The sequence below is a fragment of the Chiloscyllium punctatum genome, chromosome 12 (genome assembly GCF_047496795.1).
Source record: "Chiloscyllium punctatum isolate Juve2018m chromosome 12, sChiPun1.3, whole genome shotgun sequence".
Classification (NCBI taxonomy): domain Eukaryota; kingdom Metazoa; phylum Chordata; class Chondrichthyes; order Orectolobiformes; family Hemiscylliidae; genus Chiloscyllium; species Chiloscyllium punctatum.
This window is the reverse complement of record NC_092750.1, coordinates 20,355,812-20,369,598: the sequence shown is the minus strand read 5'-3', so window position 1 is coordinate 20,369,598 and position 13,787 is coordinate 20,355,812. Positions and strand designations below refer to the sequence as shown.

At 37.7% G+C, this 13,787-nt stretch overlaps 1 protein-coding gene across 2 annotated transcripts in view; it reads right to left on the bottom strand.

Moving 5' to 3' along the window:
* Positions 1 to 3,144: 3,144 nt before the first annotated feature.
* brpf1 (bromodomain and PHD finger containing, 1) overlaps positions 3,145 to 13,787 on the bottom strand; it is a 60,475-nt gene continuing 49,832 nt past the window's right edge. For both annotated transcript variants that reach the window (XM_072582013.1, XM_072582012.1), the window contains exons 12-14: positions 12,546 to 12,700; positions 11,287 to 11,428; positions 3,145 to 3,718 (exon numbers count right to left, since the gene is read on the bottom strand). In XM_072582013.1, the coding sequence (XP_072438114.1) occupies positions 3,602 to 3,718; positions 11,287 to 11,428; positions 12,546 to 12,700 (414 nt within the window). In that variant the 3' untranslated portion in view covers positions 3,145 to 3,601. The remainder of the gene's footprint in view (positions 3,719 to 11,286; positions 11,429 to 12,545; positions 12,701 to 13,787) is intronic.

Below are 13,787 nucleotides of genomic sequence, written 5' to 3'. Positions count from 1 at the left end.
AGGATTTTGTTTTGCAGGATATGGGTGTCTGCCAGTATTTATTGCCCATCCCTAATTCTCCATGATAAGTGGTGGCGAGCCACTTCTTGAAATCCATATAGTGTAGGGCCACTCAGAGAGCTTTAGAAAAGGAGTTTGAGGATTACAACGCACCTAAAGGAACAGTGATATGATTCCAAGTCAGAATAGCTTTGGCTTGAAAGGTAACTTGCAATTGATGGTTCTCTCATGCATCTGCTGCCCTTGAATTTCCAGATGGTAGATGTCACACATTTGGAAGGCACTTTTGAAAGGGTGTAGATAAGTTGTCGATCCTGCTGAGCTGCTTGTGTCTTGTGAGAGTAAGTGGAGAGTATTCCATGACAGCTCTGACTTGGGTTTTATTGATGGTGGAAAGGCTTTGAGGCGGCAGGACGTGCATTACTGGCCACAGAATGCCTAGACTCTGACTTACTGTTGTAGTCACAATATTTAATAGGCTGGTCCCTTCAGTTTCTACTCAGTGGTAATGCTCAAGATATTAATAGGGAAGGATGCAGAAATAGTAATGCCATTGAATTCTGAGAGGAGATGGTCAGGGCAGGTGATGATACAATCGTATTATCACAAGTCTATTAATCCAGAGACCTAACCCACATTCAGGGAGACATGTTTTCACATCCCACTGTGGCAGATGACTGAACTTGGATTCCAATGTTTAAAAAAAAATCTAAGGATGACCGTGAAACTTGACGATTGTTATAAAAACCCACTTGGTTTATTAATGCCCTCGGAGAAGGAAATCTACCATCCTTACCCAGTCTTACGTACATGTGATTCCAGACCCACAGCAATGCGCTTAGTTTGCAACTACCTGCCAGGCAATTAGGGGTGGACAATAAATGCTGTGAATGAATTAAAAATGATGGTTGTTACCTGGCACTTAGGGTTAAGTGCTACTTATCAGCCCAAGACTGAAAGTTATACAGGTTTTGCTGCTTCTGGATTGCTTCAGTATTTAAAGAATTACAAATGGTGCATAATATTATAGTCATCCATGAATATTCCCCATGGCATTATGACAAAGCAGCTGAAGATGGTTAGGCCTGGGTGGTGTTCTGAAGCTAAGATGATTGACGTCTAACCAGAACCATTTTCCTTTGTGCTATGTACAACTCCAAACAGCAGAGAACATTCCCTAATTCCTGTTGAATTCAGTTTTGCCTGGGCTGCTCGATACCATGCCTAATCAAATGCTGCTTTGCTGTCAAGAATAGTCACCTTCACTTCCCCCTTGTCGTTTTGTCTATGTTTGTGCCAATGATGTCAGGAGCTGTGTGGACCTGGCAAACTGAAACTGAGCATCAGTCAGCAGGTTATTGCTGGGGAGGCACCATTAGGTAGCACTACCATTTTCCATCATTTTGCTGACAATTAAAAGTATTGACAGTGCTGTACTTTTCCGGGTTGGATTTGTCCTGATTTTTGTGTACAGCATATACCTTGGCAATTTTCCTCATTGTGGGTTAGATGTCTGTGTTGTAGCTCTGGTGAAAGGTTTCCAGGGCATGCAACAAGCTCTGAACCACCCTCTTCAGTACTATTCCCAAAGGTTGTCACTGTCCATAACCTTTTCACATCCAGTGCCTCTAACTGTTTCTTGTTATCATGTGGTGAATCGAATTGGCTGAAAACTGGCATTTGAGATACTGGGCACCTCAGGAAGAAGCCAAGATGGATTTTTTTTTTGTTGCCATAAAAAGATAATTTTAGATTCTCCTTTTTATCAATTATTAATTTTTATCCTGATATCACTCCTTTATTCTCAAATGTTGAAAATTTGTCTTTTTATATTCTAACAACATTCAGTCCAAATAGTTTCTGAAATGCAGCATTGTCATAAAAATTTGAACCACGCAAGGACATCAAGAATGGAATTGAGCAATAGGGAGAGGCTGAACAGGCTGGGGCTGTTTTCCCTGGAGCGTCGGAGGTGGAGGGGTGACGTTATAGAGGTTTACAAAATTATGAGGGGCATGGATAGGGTAAATAGGCAAAGTCTTTTCTCTGGGGTTGGGGAGTCCAGAACTAGGGGGCATAGGTCTAGGGTGAGAGGGGAAATATATACAAGAGACCTACGGGGCAACTTTTTCACACAGAGTGGCGCATGTATGGAATGTGCTGCCAGAGGAAGTGATGGAGGCTGGTACAATTGTAACATTTAAGAGGCATTTGGATAGGTATATGAATAGGAAGGGTTTGGAGGGATATGGGCCAGGTGCTGGCAGGTGGGATTAGATTGGGTTGGGATATCTGGTCAGCGTGGACCAAAGGGTCTGTTTCCATGCTGTACATCTCTATGACTCTAAGAATGGATAAGTAAATGTGGTAAATATTTCAATTTGCGGAGTCGATGATTGAGTTTGAAAAGCTTAAATTAAATTGACATGTAAGCCTTTGAAGAAGGGAAATTACATGCCTGATTGAGGGAGGAAAAGTTTAAAGTAGGCAGAAAGTGTGTAGAGGAAAATTATACAGAAGCACCCATCACCCAACTTTTTTTTCTCTGGTGCTGTCCATTTGATACAAAGATTCCCATTCTCCTATCCTATTGCGGAGGAGGAGGTTATCTTTGAAGTTTCAGCAAATATGTCCCCCATCTCACTCGAAATCAAAAGGGTCTGGTCATGAATACACTGGTGTTTGTAAGAGTTTGCTGTGTGAAAACTGGTTGCTATTCCCTACTGTAACTGCATTTCCATGGCTGGAAAGAGCTTTGGGATAATCCTGTAGTCACATGACATGTTAAATAAATGAAAATTTTTCTTTTAATTTTATCCAAGGCCGAACAAATGATTTGTTTAACATGACTTCCCCCAAATTTGCAAAGCCTTCTGAATTGCCCTATCAACTTGCTGTGCCATCTTCAAGGAGTTGCAATTATGCACTTCCAGGTCCGTCTGCATTTCAATCCCCTCAAAACACTACCATAGATATCCAATGTTAACATTCCCATGTCAGATATAAACTAATCATATTGCAATGTATTTTCTAATTGGTGGGATTCTAAAGGTGGGAGAGGCCTCTTGTCATCAGTCTTCCTTTCTATACTAGAAAGATAGGAGGAATTGGCAAAAGCTTGAATAATGTGAAACAAGTGACAAGTTTTCAAATAGCCATTTATTTATTTTCCTAAGAATCAGATAGATTTTTTTCTTCCAAAATAAATACAAACTGAAAACATTCTAGAAATTAAAGGAGTATCTAGGTTTTTTTTGCTGGATTGGAGTACCATGCTCCCAGCCGAAAGTATGAAAGGGTTTTTGTGTTTTGTAGTATGGTTATTTTAATTGTACTTGTTTAAAAAGGTGTGTCTGCTATCACACCACACCAGTTTGCTGCCCACTAGAATTACCTGCAAAAATTTAGAAAAGGTTTCATGATGTCCATTTTTTTAATGTACTCAAAGAAGTATTTTTGCTGAAAGCCTAGAAATGTCAAGAGATGTTTACAAACAAAAAAATAATTTAAAAATCCTTAGCATAACAATGTACATTATTTACAACGGATTTGCCTAGGGCATAACCTTGAGCTGACTGAGCCATCGATTCATGTTCACCTGTTAACAGACAGAGCTTTTATATAAAATGCGTTTTCCAGGTAGACAACTTTCTTCTGCATTGCACTGTTTGGTGTCCTTGTTCTCCACCAATGAACCACCAATTTTGGTACCCATGTCCTGTGTGTAAAAGACCAGAGGGTTTGTTTTTTTACATGTTTCTTCTTCTTTTGGAAAGCAAATTACATTTTTTAAAAAAAAGTCTGTTTGGGAGGGGGGAAGTCTACCCAACAAATCTGCAGGCTTCAATATATCCATATTAAAACTTAAATATAATTTTACACCTGAAGCAAATGTAATGAGGGATGCTGCAAAATATCACACTTTGGAGGAATTTGATCAAAGGGTGTTACATCAGACTGTCTGAACCTTCATGTAGAAAAGTGCTCTTGTAGATATTTTTAGTCAATCTGTTCAACTGTCTTATGAAACCACTTGATGCTCATCAGGGGTTGGGGAGGGAGGCTTTTTAAAAAGGGAAAAGGAGGAGGCTGAAAAAGGAGGTGACAATTTTCTACTTCAGAAAATGAATATTTTCAAGTCAAGCATGGCACTAAATCATTGTATAAAAGGAAATCTGCCAAATTAGTGTCATTTAAACATTAAAGGTGAGCCATTAACAGGAAAGATAATAGCTATTTTTGAGTGCAGACTGATCAAAATTAAGTTTATTTTTGTCTTCCTGCCCAGGTTTATCTTTGAAATGGAGTTTCCTTTTTAACAACTATTTTTCCTGATAGGTCAGAACAACTCCATGAAAAAGTTAGGCTGTACAGGAGACAAGGATGTATTTATGCTGTGAATACTTCCCCTAATAGTTGCAATTGCATTTAACAACCTTGGAACACTATTACTCCCTCACACTTCCCTACTCATCTGATCTCAATTATTCCCCTGTAACTACTTACCACACTGACCATCTCGTGTACTAACAAAGCACACTCGTCAAAGAATTATTCACATCCTTCTAAGTCAATTTTTTTAAAAAAACTTTCAATGTTGTGAAATACCCTAAAAAGTTTATCCATAACAGCAGGCATGCACACAACATTCTGCAAGTGCAATCCAATATTTTGATCCAATAAGAATTTACAAATTATTCAGGTTACAGCAAAATTATGGCACCTAGTGAAATTCCAAAATGGACACAAGAGAATTTTATGTCCAGATTCCACAAGAAAGAAAACATGAGCTTCGCTTTGCAGGTGGACTGCAATAGCAGCATGGTCTCTTCCTTGTTCGCAGATCTAATATCACATCTATAATAGGTGAGCTTATATAAACAAAAGAAAAAAAGCAGTATTAATAAAACAAAGTGAAAAGTGTTAGATGTACAACAAGGTGAAAACTGACAAACAGATTTGTCGAAAAGCTCCAAAATAGAAGGAATTAATTAAAACTTCATCAATTTAAAAAAAATACCAATTTATTTTCTAAGACAAATAATCAAACCATTCCTTCTTACCCAAGACGAGTCATCTTGCTAAACTCAGGGTTAGCTGTAAAGTATGTATGACACAGAATTAATAGAAAATGGTTGAGCTGTTAATAAACTGAACATTAGTGCCATTAAGCCTAGTGCTCTACACCACGGCTAAATTACACAGCCTCTAACCAGTGTCAATAGTCTTGAAAAATTTTCCACCTTTTAATCCTGCTATTGCCCTGAATTTGGCATTTCTTTTAGGAAAGCAAATAGTAAACTTAAGTATTTGGGAGCATGAAAAATCCCTGAAGTAAACTGAAAGTATTAAGAATTTCATTGCATCACCTATTCATTTAACAGAGTGTTTCCAGATGTGTTTTGGAAGGAGTTTGAAATATCCAGAGAATTTATGACATAAGCTATATACCAGCATTGCACTGATGGAACTATCATTGCATGGGTTCTAAAAGATTTCTTTAGCTGAAACCTCTGTAATAATCCAATTCCCTAATGGCAGCCAGAAGTCTAACTTGTTACATATCTGTTGAGAAGCCATCATTGCTATGAAAACAGAGGCCTTTATTTGTGGATCTAACTAAAATGAAACATACCCATTCAAAGCCCTTTAACCCATCCAAAGCCATTTTAATCCATTTCTCCAAAAATGTTCTCAAAGGATTAGAAGAAATAAGAATTGCTGCATGGAATTATAGTTTAGTTTACTGAACCTATCTTAAAACTCAAAACAAATTAGATCTTTAGTAACAGAATTATTATTTTTGTGTCCCAATTTAGTCTAAAATACACAAACTGATTAGAAACAAATATAAAAGGAGGAGCTCAGCAATTCGAGCACTGAGTTCTGAATCCAACATCCAGAGGGTCACAAACATCTAAAGGACAAGCTCATCACTTGTTTCTCTTTCATTGGCCACCAAAGCCACAAATGCTACAACTTGTATGAATACAATGTAAATATGCCCCCTCCAACCCCACCCCAGCCCAACAAAAGAATGCTTCCATTCTTATTTAAAAGGTTTGACAAGTTCCAAACTGGATGCTCAGAATGGTGACCTGTGGCAGAGTGAGCCCAGCAGAGGAAGACTTTTTTTGGGGGGGGTGGTGGTATTGAGAATAAAATGAAATTAATTAAAACTCATAGTAACAATAAATTAATCAGCAGAGGAAGTTCACTATCAAAATTTAGCATGATATTTGATGTTGATTTATAAATTAATTTGCATTCAGTAAGCAATGAGAGAAAGGAACTGTTACCCAATGAGTATGTATATGTAGGAAGCTTGAAGCTCTAAGATGATCAAATATGAATGGTTCTGTTTACTTTTAAAAAATGGAATTTCTAATTTATGTTTTAGGATATTAGCAAGTGTTTTAATGTCTGTCTTTATTTTTCACTGCTTTGTATAAAAAACTATAGACAAAACATACACACGTAATTAAAGCTGACAAATTTATCCAGCAAAGTGTTTTTTTTCATGGACAGATTAATAAAGTGCGTCTACATATTAAGTGACTTTGAAAGTTCTGGCTCATTCACCCACCTACTGCTAGATCTCATCAATTTTCAATAGGTGGCTATCATTTCAGTTAGCCATTATAGAAAGGATAAAAACTGACTGGTTAATGTAGTTTCTGAATATCAGCAAATAAAGCCTTGAACCATATTGGCACTTATTCAGTGAAGGTCATTAGTGGATTGGATGTAAACTAGGTCACGTATTCAAAAAGCACACTAAAGGTATTTCCAAGAAAGACAATGATTACACAAACAACTCCATTTTAAATCCTCGAACTGGCCAGAAATGTGAATGGATTTAAAAACTAGAAATTACTGCTGGTGATTTTACTACGGACAGAATCCTGTTTTTGTCATTTGAAAGGGGAGACAATGTTTTCTTTAAAATAGTATACAGCAGAAAATAGAATATACTGAACATTCATGCATCCAACACTGATAGCAAATACTTGTAATTTCCAATTACAAAGTTCTAATGGTAATAGCATCCACCTGCTAATTAGATATTTCCGTACAATTGCTGCACAAGATACCATTCACAGAGATTCAGCTGTCCAACTGACTGCTTCTCTTTTGCAGCTCTATCCCTGCCTTGGGATGATGTTCTAATAAGTGAGAAGTTATGTGCACCTGCTGGGTATAGAAGGGACTGAAATGCACTGTTGATGCATGTGACAATACTGATGACTTAATGCTATCAATCTCCTTTTGCTTTTATTGCAATTTGGAAAGTTATTCCTAAAAAGTGGTCACCTTTGCTAATTTGATTTCAACTGTTGACACCAGGTCACCCTAAGTGGAATTTCAGAAGAATTAGATATCATCAACTAACAAGTCCACACTGAAGCCATTAGCAAATTTTATATCTACTTTAAAAGAAAAAGTTTCCCACAGGGATTTCCAACCACATAAATGCATTAACCCTAAGTAACCCTCTGCAAATGCAATTCCCCATTGAATTTAAAACAGCTTTTCTAAATACAGCCCATTCCTCAGATCTTCTACATACACACACAATGGAAGTCCAAGTCACCTGAGCCTTTTTCCATGTCAGTTTAAAGTCATCCAACAGCTGGTCAGTACTGGTTCTCTAACTGCCAAGCGTCCAGCTTCTGTTCAATGCCTCCCATCATAGCATAGTAATAGGTGGATGCAATTTTGCATTACCCACAGCATATTGCTGCACTCAACTACTTTTATGCCTGACTCTCATAGTGAAAGCCACCATGTTTCTGGGAGTCTTGAAGCTGAGCACAATTATGTGAAATTTTGCTATGTATGCTCCTCTCAGTCACTGGATTCAACAAGCAGCATGAGTAATAGAGTCAAAGTTAGGAGAGTAATGTGTGCTTTCACATTGAGCCTCAGGAAAGTAAAACAGAAGTTGGTGATACAAACTCAAAGGTAGTTGAATTCATCCCCCTCTCCCCAAAACATCTGATATAAAAATTAGATTCAGGATTTCATTTGCAGAAAGATACTGAATGATAAATTTGTCTTGGGGCTTTATCCAAAGTCTTCTCCTTGATAAGATGTTTCTAAATTATCGACACTTCAAAAGCAGTCAATGATTGTACATAACAATTAATTTGAGCACTTAATGGAGTGACTGTACATCTCTTTAACCAACAGTAATTACGGGATTGGGTAGGGAGGACAATATTTACTATTTAAAATTTGACCCTCAGAATACACTTAAGACATTTCCTGGCCAAGGACAGGTATTCTCACTGCGGCCCGTCCTGTGAATGGAGTTAGGGATTGCTTCCACCCTCCAATTTCAGTCCAGGAGTAGCAATATCACGTTTGCTGACACAGTTGCTGTACTTTATAGGGTGAAGTACTTTAAGGATTTCAATAAGGTTAGATATTCTAAAAGTTTATCATTATTGTAAATACTGGCAAAGTCTAAAGTTCTCAATAGTATTGGGCTGACATAATTCCCACAGCAGATGGAGGCACAATAATAGCACAACTTTAGAACAAATAATTTCCAATTATGTTTTTGCCTCACAAAATAAACAGGTCATTAAGAATCTTTTCCGAGGAATATTTGCTCTTGGAAAGAATATACTTGATTTCTGTTTGGCTTCACCTCCATGAAGTACTAACCCTTTTACATGTAGCAATGTTATACATAAGCACAAAAAGTGTTGGCCCCTACCAAAAATGCTGGCATTGAACAAGTGTATCTGGAGCAGAGACCCAAGCTGATTAATTCCCCTTTCATACAACACCCATCATTGCGATCAACTATAGCATCTCCACTTATACCCAAACTAAAGTCACCATAGACCAGAGAGTATTGGGACCTCCTTAGTTTATATGAATTAACATTATCAGACAGTCCTGACAAGGTATTTAACCGCAATGAGATATGTTCTAATTAATTATTTTCCATTTTCTCTGGAGAGGCATTAAAGTACTCAACAATGGAAGTACTCAACAATGGAAGTACTCAACAATGGAAGTACTCAACAATGGAAGTACTCAACAATGGAAGTACTCAACAATGGAAGTACTCCTCCCTTTGCCTGAGACATACATAGAGTGTTCCAGCTTTCTTCCTAAAAACTTTAGCTTTCAATCACAGCTTTCTACTTACAGTAACAGACTTTCACCAGAACTCAATCTCTACGATCAAGTTTTAAGTATGGTCTTCAGGAGAACAGAAGGCATCATGTACCTGACACAATACTGTACCTGTGAAATTCTGCAGCACCAATCTATCTGGTGACTCTGTCAAACCTCTATCAAACCAGAAGTCGCTTTAAAACTGTCTGCCTGATAATTACATAACACAACTTGCTCTTAAATTACTCCCCCTTGACCAAATAAGGTGTCTGTTTTGGATGGAAAATGGCAAATTGTTCAGAAAAAACTGAACAGAGAAACTCAACAAAAACTATTTGCTTTAAAAATAATGTTACATGTAGCAACAAAGATGTTGACATTAAGGAGATGGCCTTTCCATATCCATATAGTGATCAGCCTCTCTCAAGGGAATCTAATAATCCTATTCACCACAGTCTTTTTAAAATACAGACTTAATGTTCAATTCAGAGCAATGAACAATTGAGTTCATAGGTTCATTCAATTACCTATGTAGCCTATCAAAGGTACCTTTCGCTAGTTAATTATCCTGTTGAAGATGATATTGACCCTTTCCCAAACAGAACAGACAGGGTGAAAATGTGACTGAACAAGAATGCAAAAGTTGAGATAATCATCCCAGCTGTGCATATTTTTATACACTAAGATTAGGAAAAAATGCAGTTCTAACAGCCTATAAAACTCTGATAACTGACTCTCACTTATTTTCTCATTCCTCATTCCTGAAGAAGGGCTTATGCCCGAAACGTCGATTCTCCTGTTCCTTTGATGCTGCCTGACCTGCGCTTTTCCAGCAACACATTTTTAAGCTCTGATCTCCAGCATCTGCATTCCTCACTTTCTCACTTATTTTCCGTCAAGAAAAACACATCTATCCCAGAGTTCAGAAAGTACTGCCAGCATAATTTAAGCCAAAGGACAAAAACAGGTTGAATGGGTTCTTTTTGGGCATGTTCTCAGATTAACTTGTTTTGCAGAAGGTCAGACTTTAGTTTTCCAGTAATTTAACAGGCAAGTCAAAGGTTAAATCTGGAAGCACAAATGTGACTTTGAGAGAGAAACCCAAGGGCGACAGATATATGTGCAACTGTATACATGAATAGATAAGTGTACTCAGTATATTTAATATCAATAGTATAAGTTTTCACTGATTTCATGGGATGAATAAGATGGCTATAACTTCAATGAAATGACAGTGTATATATTATAATTTGCTTGTTTGAAGTGTGGTATTTAGCAGCAGGTTTAAAATTAGAATTACTGTCCCAAAACAATTAAGAGTTGTCTTATGTAATTTGTAAACAAACAGGAATCTAGCAGTGAACTTACTCAATTTCATTATATTAGTCACTTTTCTCCACATTTAATTATTGTCAATGCTTTCAGCTTTTACTTCCCTCTGGTCAGAGCACCCTTCTCACTTTCCTTTTTAGGTCATCAGTGTTAGTTGAGTTTAGCTTTTCTCAACTGGAAATTATGGATAAGTAATGTAATGGAGGAATTTTAAGTCCTGGCATAAACCTGTTCTCTACGAGGGTTTTCATTATGTAAATACGATCATAAGAAATGGACTTCATACAGGAATTGCAAGTCCATAATATCACTTATTCATAATTCTAAGCAAGTAAGAATTAAGGCAATCCATGGCTTCACAGTATCCGATGCTCTATATTGCTCATTTTATGCTCTGAATTTAATTAAAGCCACTTGTGTGGTTTCTGATTTTGCCAACTTTATATAAAAAAAATCTAGACTTAGAGGTTTAGCCAAATCTGATGACTGTATTCCTTATTTTAATTTTGTGTTTTAAAGAATGGTTTGACTCTTGTTTAACACAGTTTAGTACTGTCAGAATAGCTGCTCTGCTTCCTGTTTTCAGAACCCTCGGCTGTCCATCGGCTCACGTCTAGCGGCCAGCACTGTTCTGTCTCTGCTCCGTACTTTATAGTTTAAAATTCAGTGCTTTGAGACGGTGCTGTCTTCTGCATTTTACACTCAGTATCACTGAGTTGCAGGTCCATTTTTATTTTAAAAAAATAAAACATTAAAAAATGAATGAAATTTCTATGGTCAGTCAGTGTCACTGGAATCGCTGCTCTGCTCGCCCTGCACCTTGCTTCGATGTTGCATGGCACGATGATATGCTATCTGCACCGATTTCCTGATGTTTGATTTCCTCCCCTCTAACATCTTCATTTTATCCAGGGTCTGGTCCACACCAAGAGGGACGAGCTTTGTTCGAGGGAGCCATTGCCTGAGTAATAAAAACACATGTACAGTATTGTATAAAAGTGCCTTATATAAATAATGTATATAAATATTTTCACGATACTTTATTTTCCATCATCTTCAAATTCTTTCCTTTTCCTTCCCCACTCCCTCCACTTAACTACATGTATCAGTTATATGTACTCATTGCATAGGCCTAGTTATTGTTCTTTTCTGGTCATCCTGAGGAAGTAGCAATGTTTCTTCTTGAATCAGGGTGTACCAGCATGGTATAACAAACGAACTGCTCACAGGGTAATTTAAAATCAATTACATTGGAGCCAAACTGGAGGCACATGTGGGCTCGAGTCCCAGAACTGGTAAACATGGCAGGTCTGACTCCCTAAGGAATGTGAGTGAACGAGTTGGGTTAATATACCAATCAGAGAGCATTCTCATCACTTTTACTGATACCAGCTTTTTATTTCCTGATTTAATAAAATCAAAGCTCTCAGACTGCAATTGTGGGACCTGAATTTATGCTCTGTGGATTGTTCACAAAGATATTTCGAATACTCATCTCATGACAAATATCAGAGAAACAAAAAGTAAATTATTGTTTTGATAGGGTAAATTTATTTTTTAAATTTATTTTTAAGTAATGTTTATCTGATCAGTTAGAGCAATTGGGTAGTTGTAGGTTGTTCTTTTAGAGCTGGAGTTTTTTTTCTGTTGGAGACTAGTGTAAATTTACATATCTCTGTCTTAAACATCTACAGAAGACATTAATGTACAAATTGTGGCTTTATAATCAGATTCAAGTTAATGATTTTATTAACGTTTTATCAATGCTTACCAAGTGCAGAACATGTTTTGAGATTACGAACCCCACTATAAAGCTCAATTTGTACATATACTTTAACAGTGCAAAAGTTGCTGTTTGGACCAACACATCTATGCTGAATCTGCTAGAATAATCTTATTTAATTCCAATACCTTGCTGTCTCCTATTCCTTTTATCTTGCTGTGCTTCAAGTATTTACTTACTTTTCCCTTACTGTCAGTGACTATTTTAAAATGGTGATGTCCTCGAGCCTAACTAATCTGATTCAACTCTGTAGTCATGTGGTCTGAACAAGAAAGAGAAGTTCTTTCAGTATTACCATGTTCTCTTGTTGTCAAAGAAAAGAACGAGGTAGAGGTGTTCCCGGGCTTCCACAGTCATTTGTTCTCCCAGCTTGAGCACATCAAGTGGTGGAACAGGTATCGGAACACCGTGATGGTAAAGCCCTTCCCGAGGCATCTTCGGATCAATAATCTAGAGTAGTTACACATATGCAACAACATCTTAGTGAATATGTTTGTACCACATAGTTTAAAACAACTAATTTCTCTTCTTAGTAATATTACAAACACAAAGTTTATTAGGTTTGTATTTTGCGATTATCTCTTTTAATTTAGAATGAAATGGAGGAGTAAAGTGGGCATGTTCCACGCTCTGGATCTTTAATTGCACTATAGCAAATCTTGATGGCTCAGTTGTTAAAGGTTAAAGGGAATAAGTGCAAGATGTTCACACCAGTTCATTGTGTAGACAGAGCAAGAGCATCTGCAGTAACTGTGGGTAGACTGTTAGTTTCCAAATCTCACAGGAGTTATTAGGGACATCAAGTTTACAAGTGATTAAATAAACCAAAGTTTGTGAAAAGATTTGTAGCTTGGATGCTCGTTATTGTGTTCCTATTTGCCGAGCTGGGAATTTGTGTTGCAGACGTTTCGTCCCCTGTCTAGGTGACATCCTCAGTGCTTGGGAGGCTCCTGTGAAGCGCTTCTGTGATCTTTCCTCCGGCATTTGTAGTGGTTTGAATCTGCCGCTTCCGGTTGTCAGTTCCAGCTGTCCGTTGCAGTGGCCGGTATATTGGGTCCAGGTCGATGTGCTTATTGATTGAATCTGTGGATGAGTGCCATGCCTCTAGGAATTCCCGGGTTGTTCTCTGTTTGACTTGTCCTAGAATAGTAGTGTTGTCCCAGTCAAATTCATGTTGCTTGTCATCTGCGTGTGTGGCTACTAAGGGTAGCTGGTCGTGTCGTTTCGTGGCTAGTTGGTGTTCATGGATGCGGATCATTAGCTGTCTTCCTGTTTGTCCTATGTAGTGTTTTGTGCAGTCCTTGCGTGGGATTTTGTACACTACATTGGTTTTGCTCATGCTGGGAATTGTGTCTGTTGCAACAATTCACCAGAACGAAGGACCCGATACCCAGCATGAGCAAAACCAATGTAGTGTACAAAATCCCACACAAGGACTGCACAAAACACTACAAAGGACAAACAGGAAGACAGCTAACGATCCGCATCCATGAACACCAACTAGCCACGAAACGACACGACCAGCTACCCTTAGTAG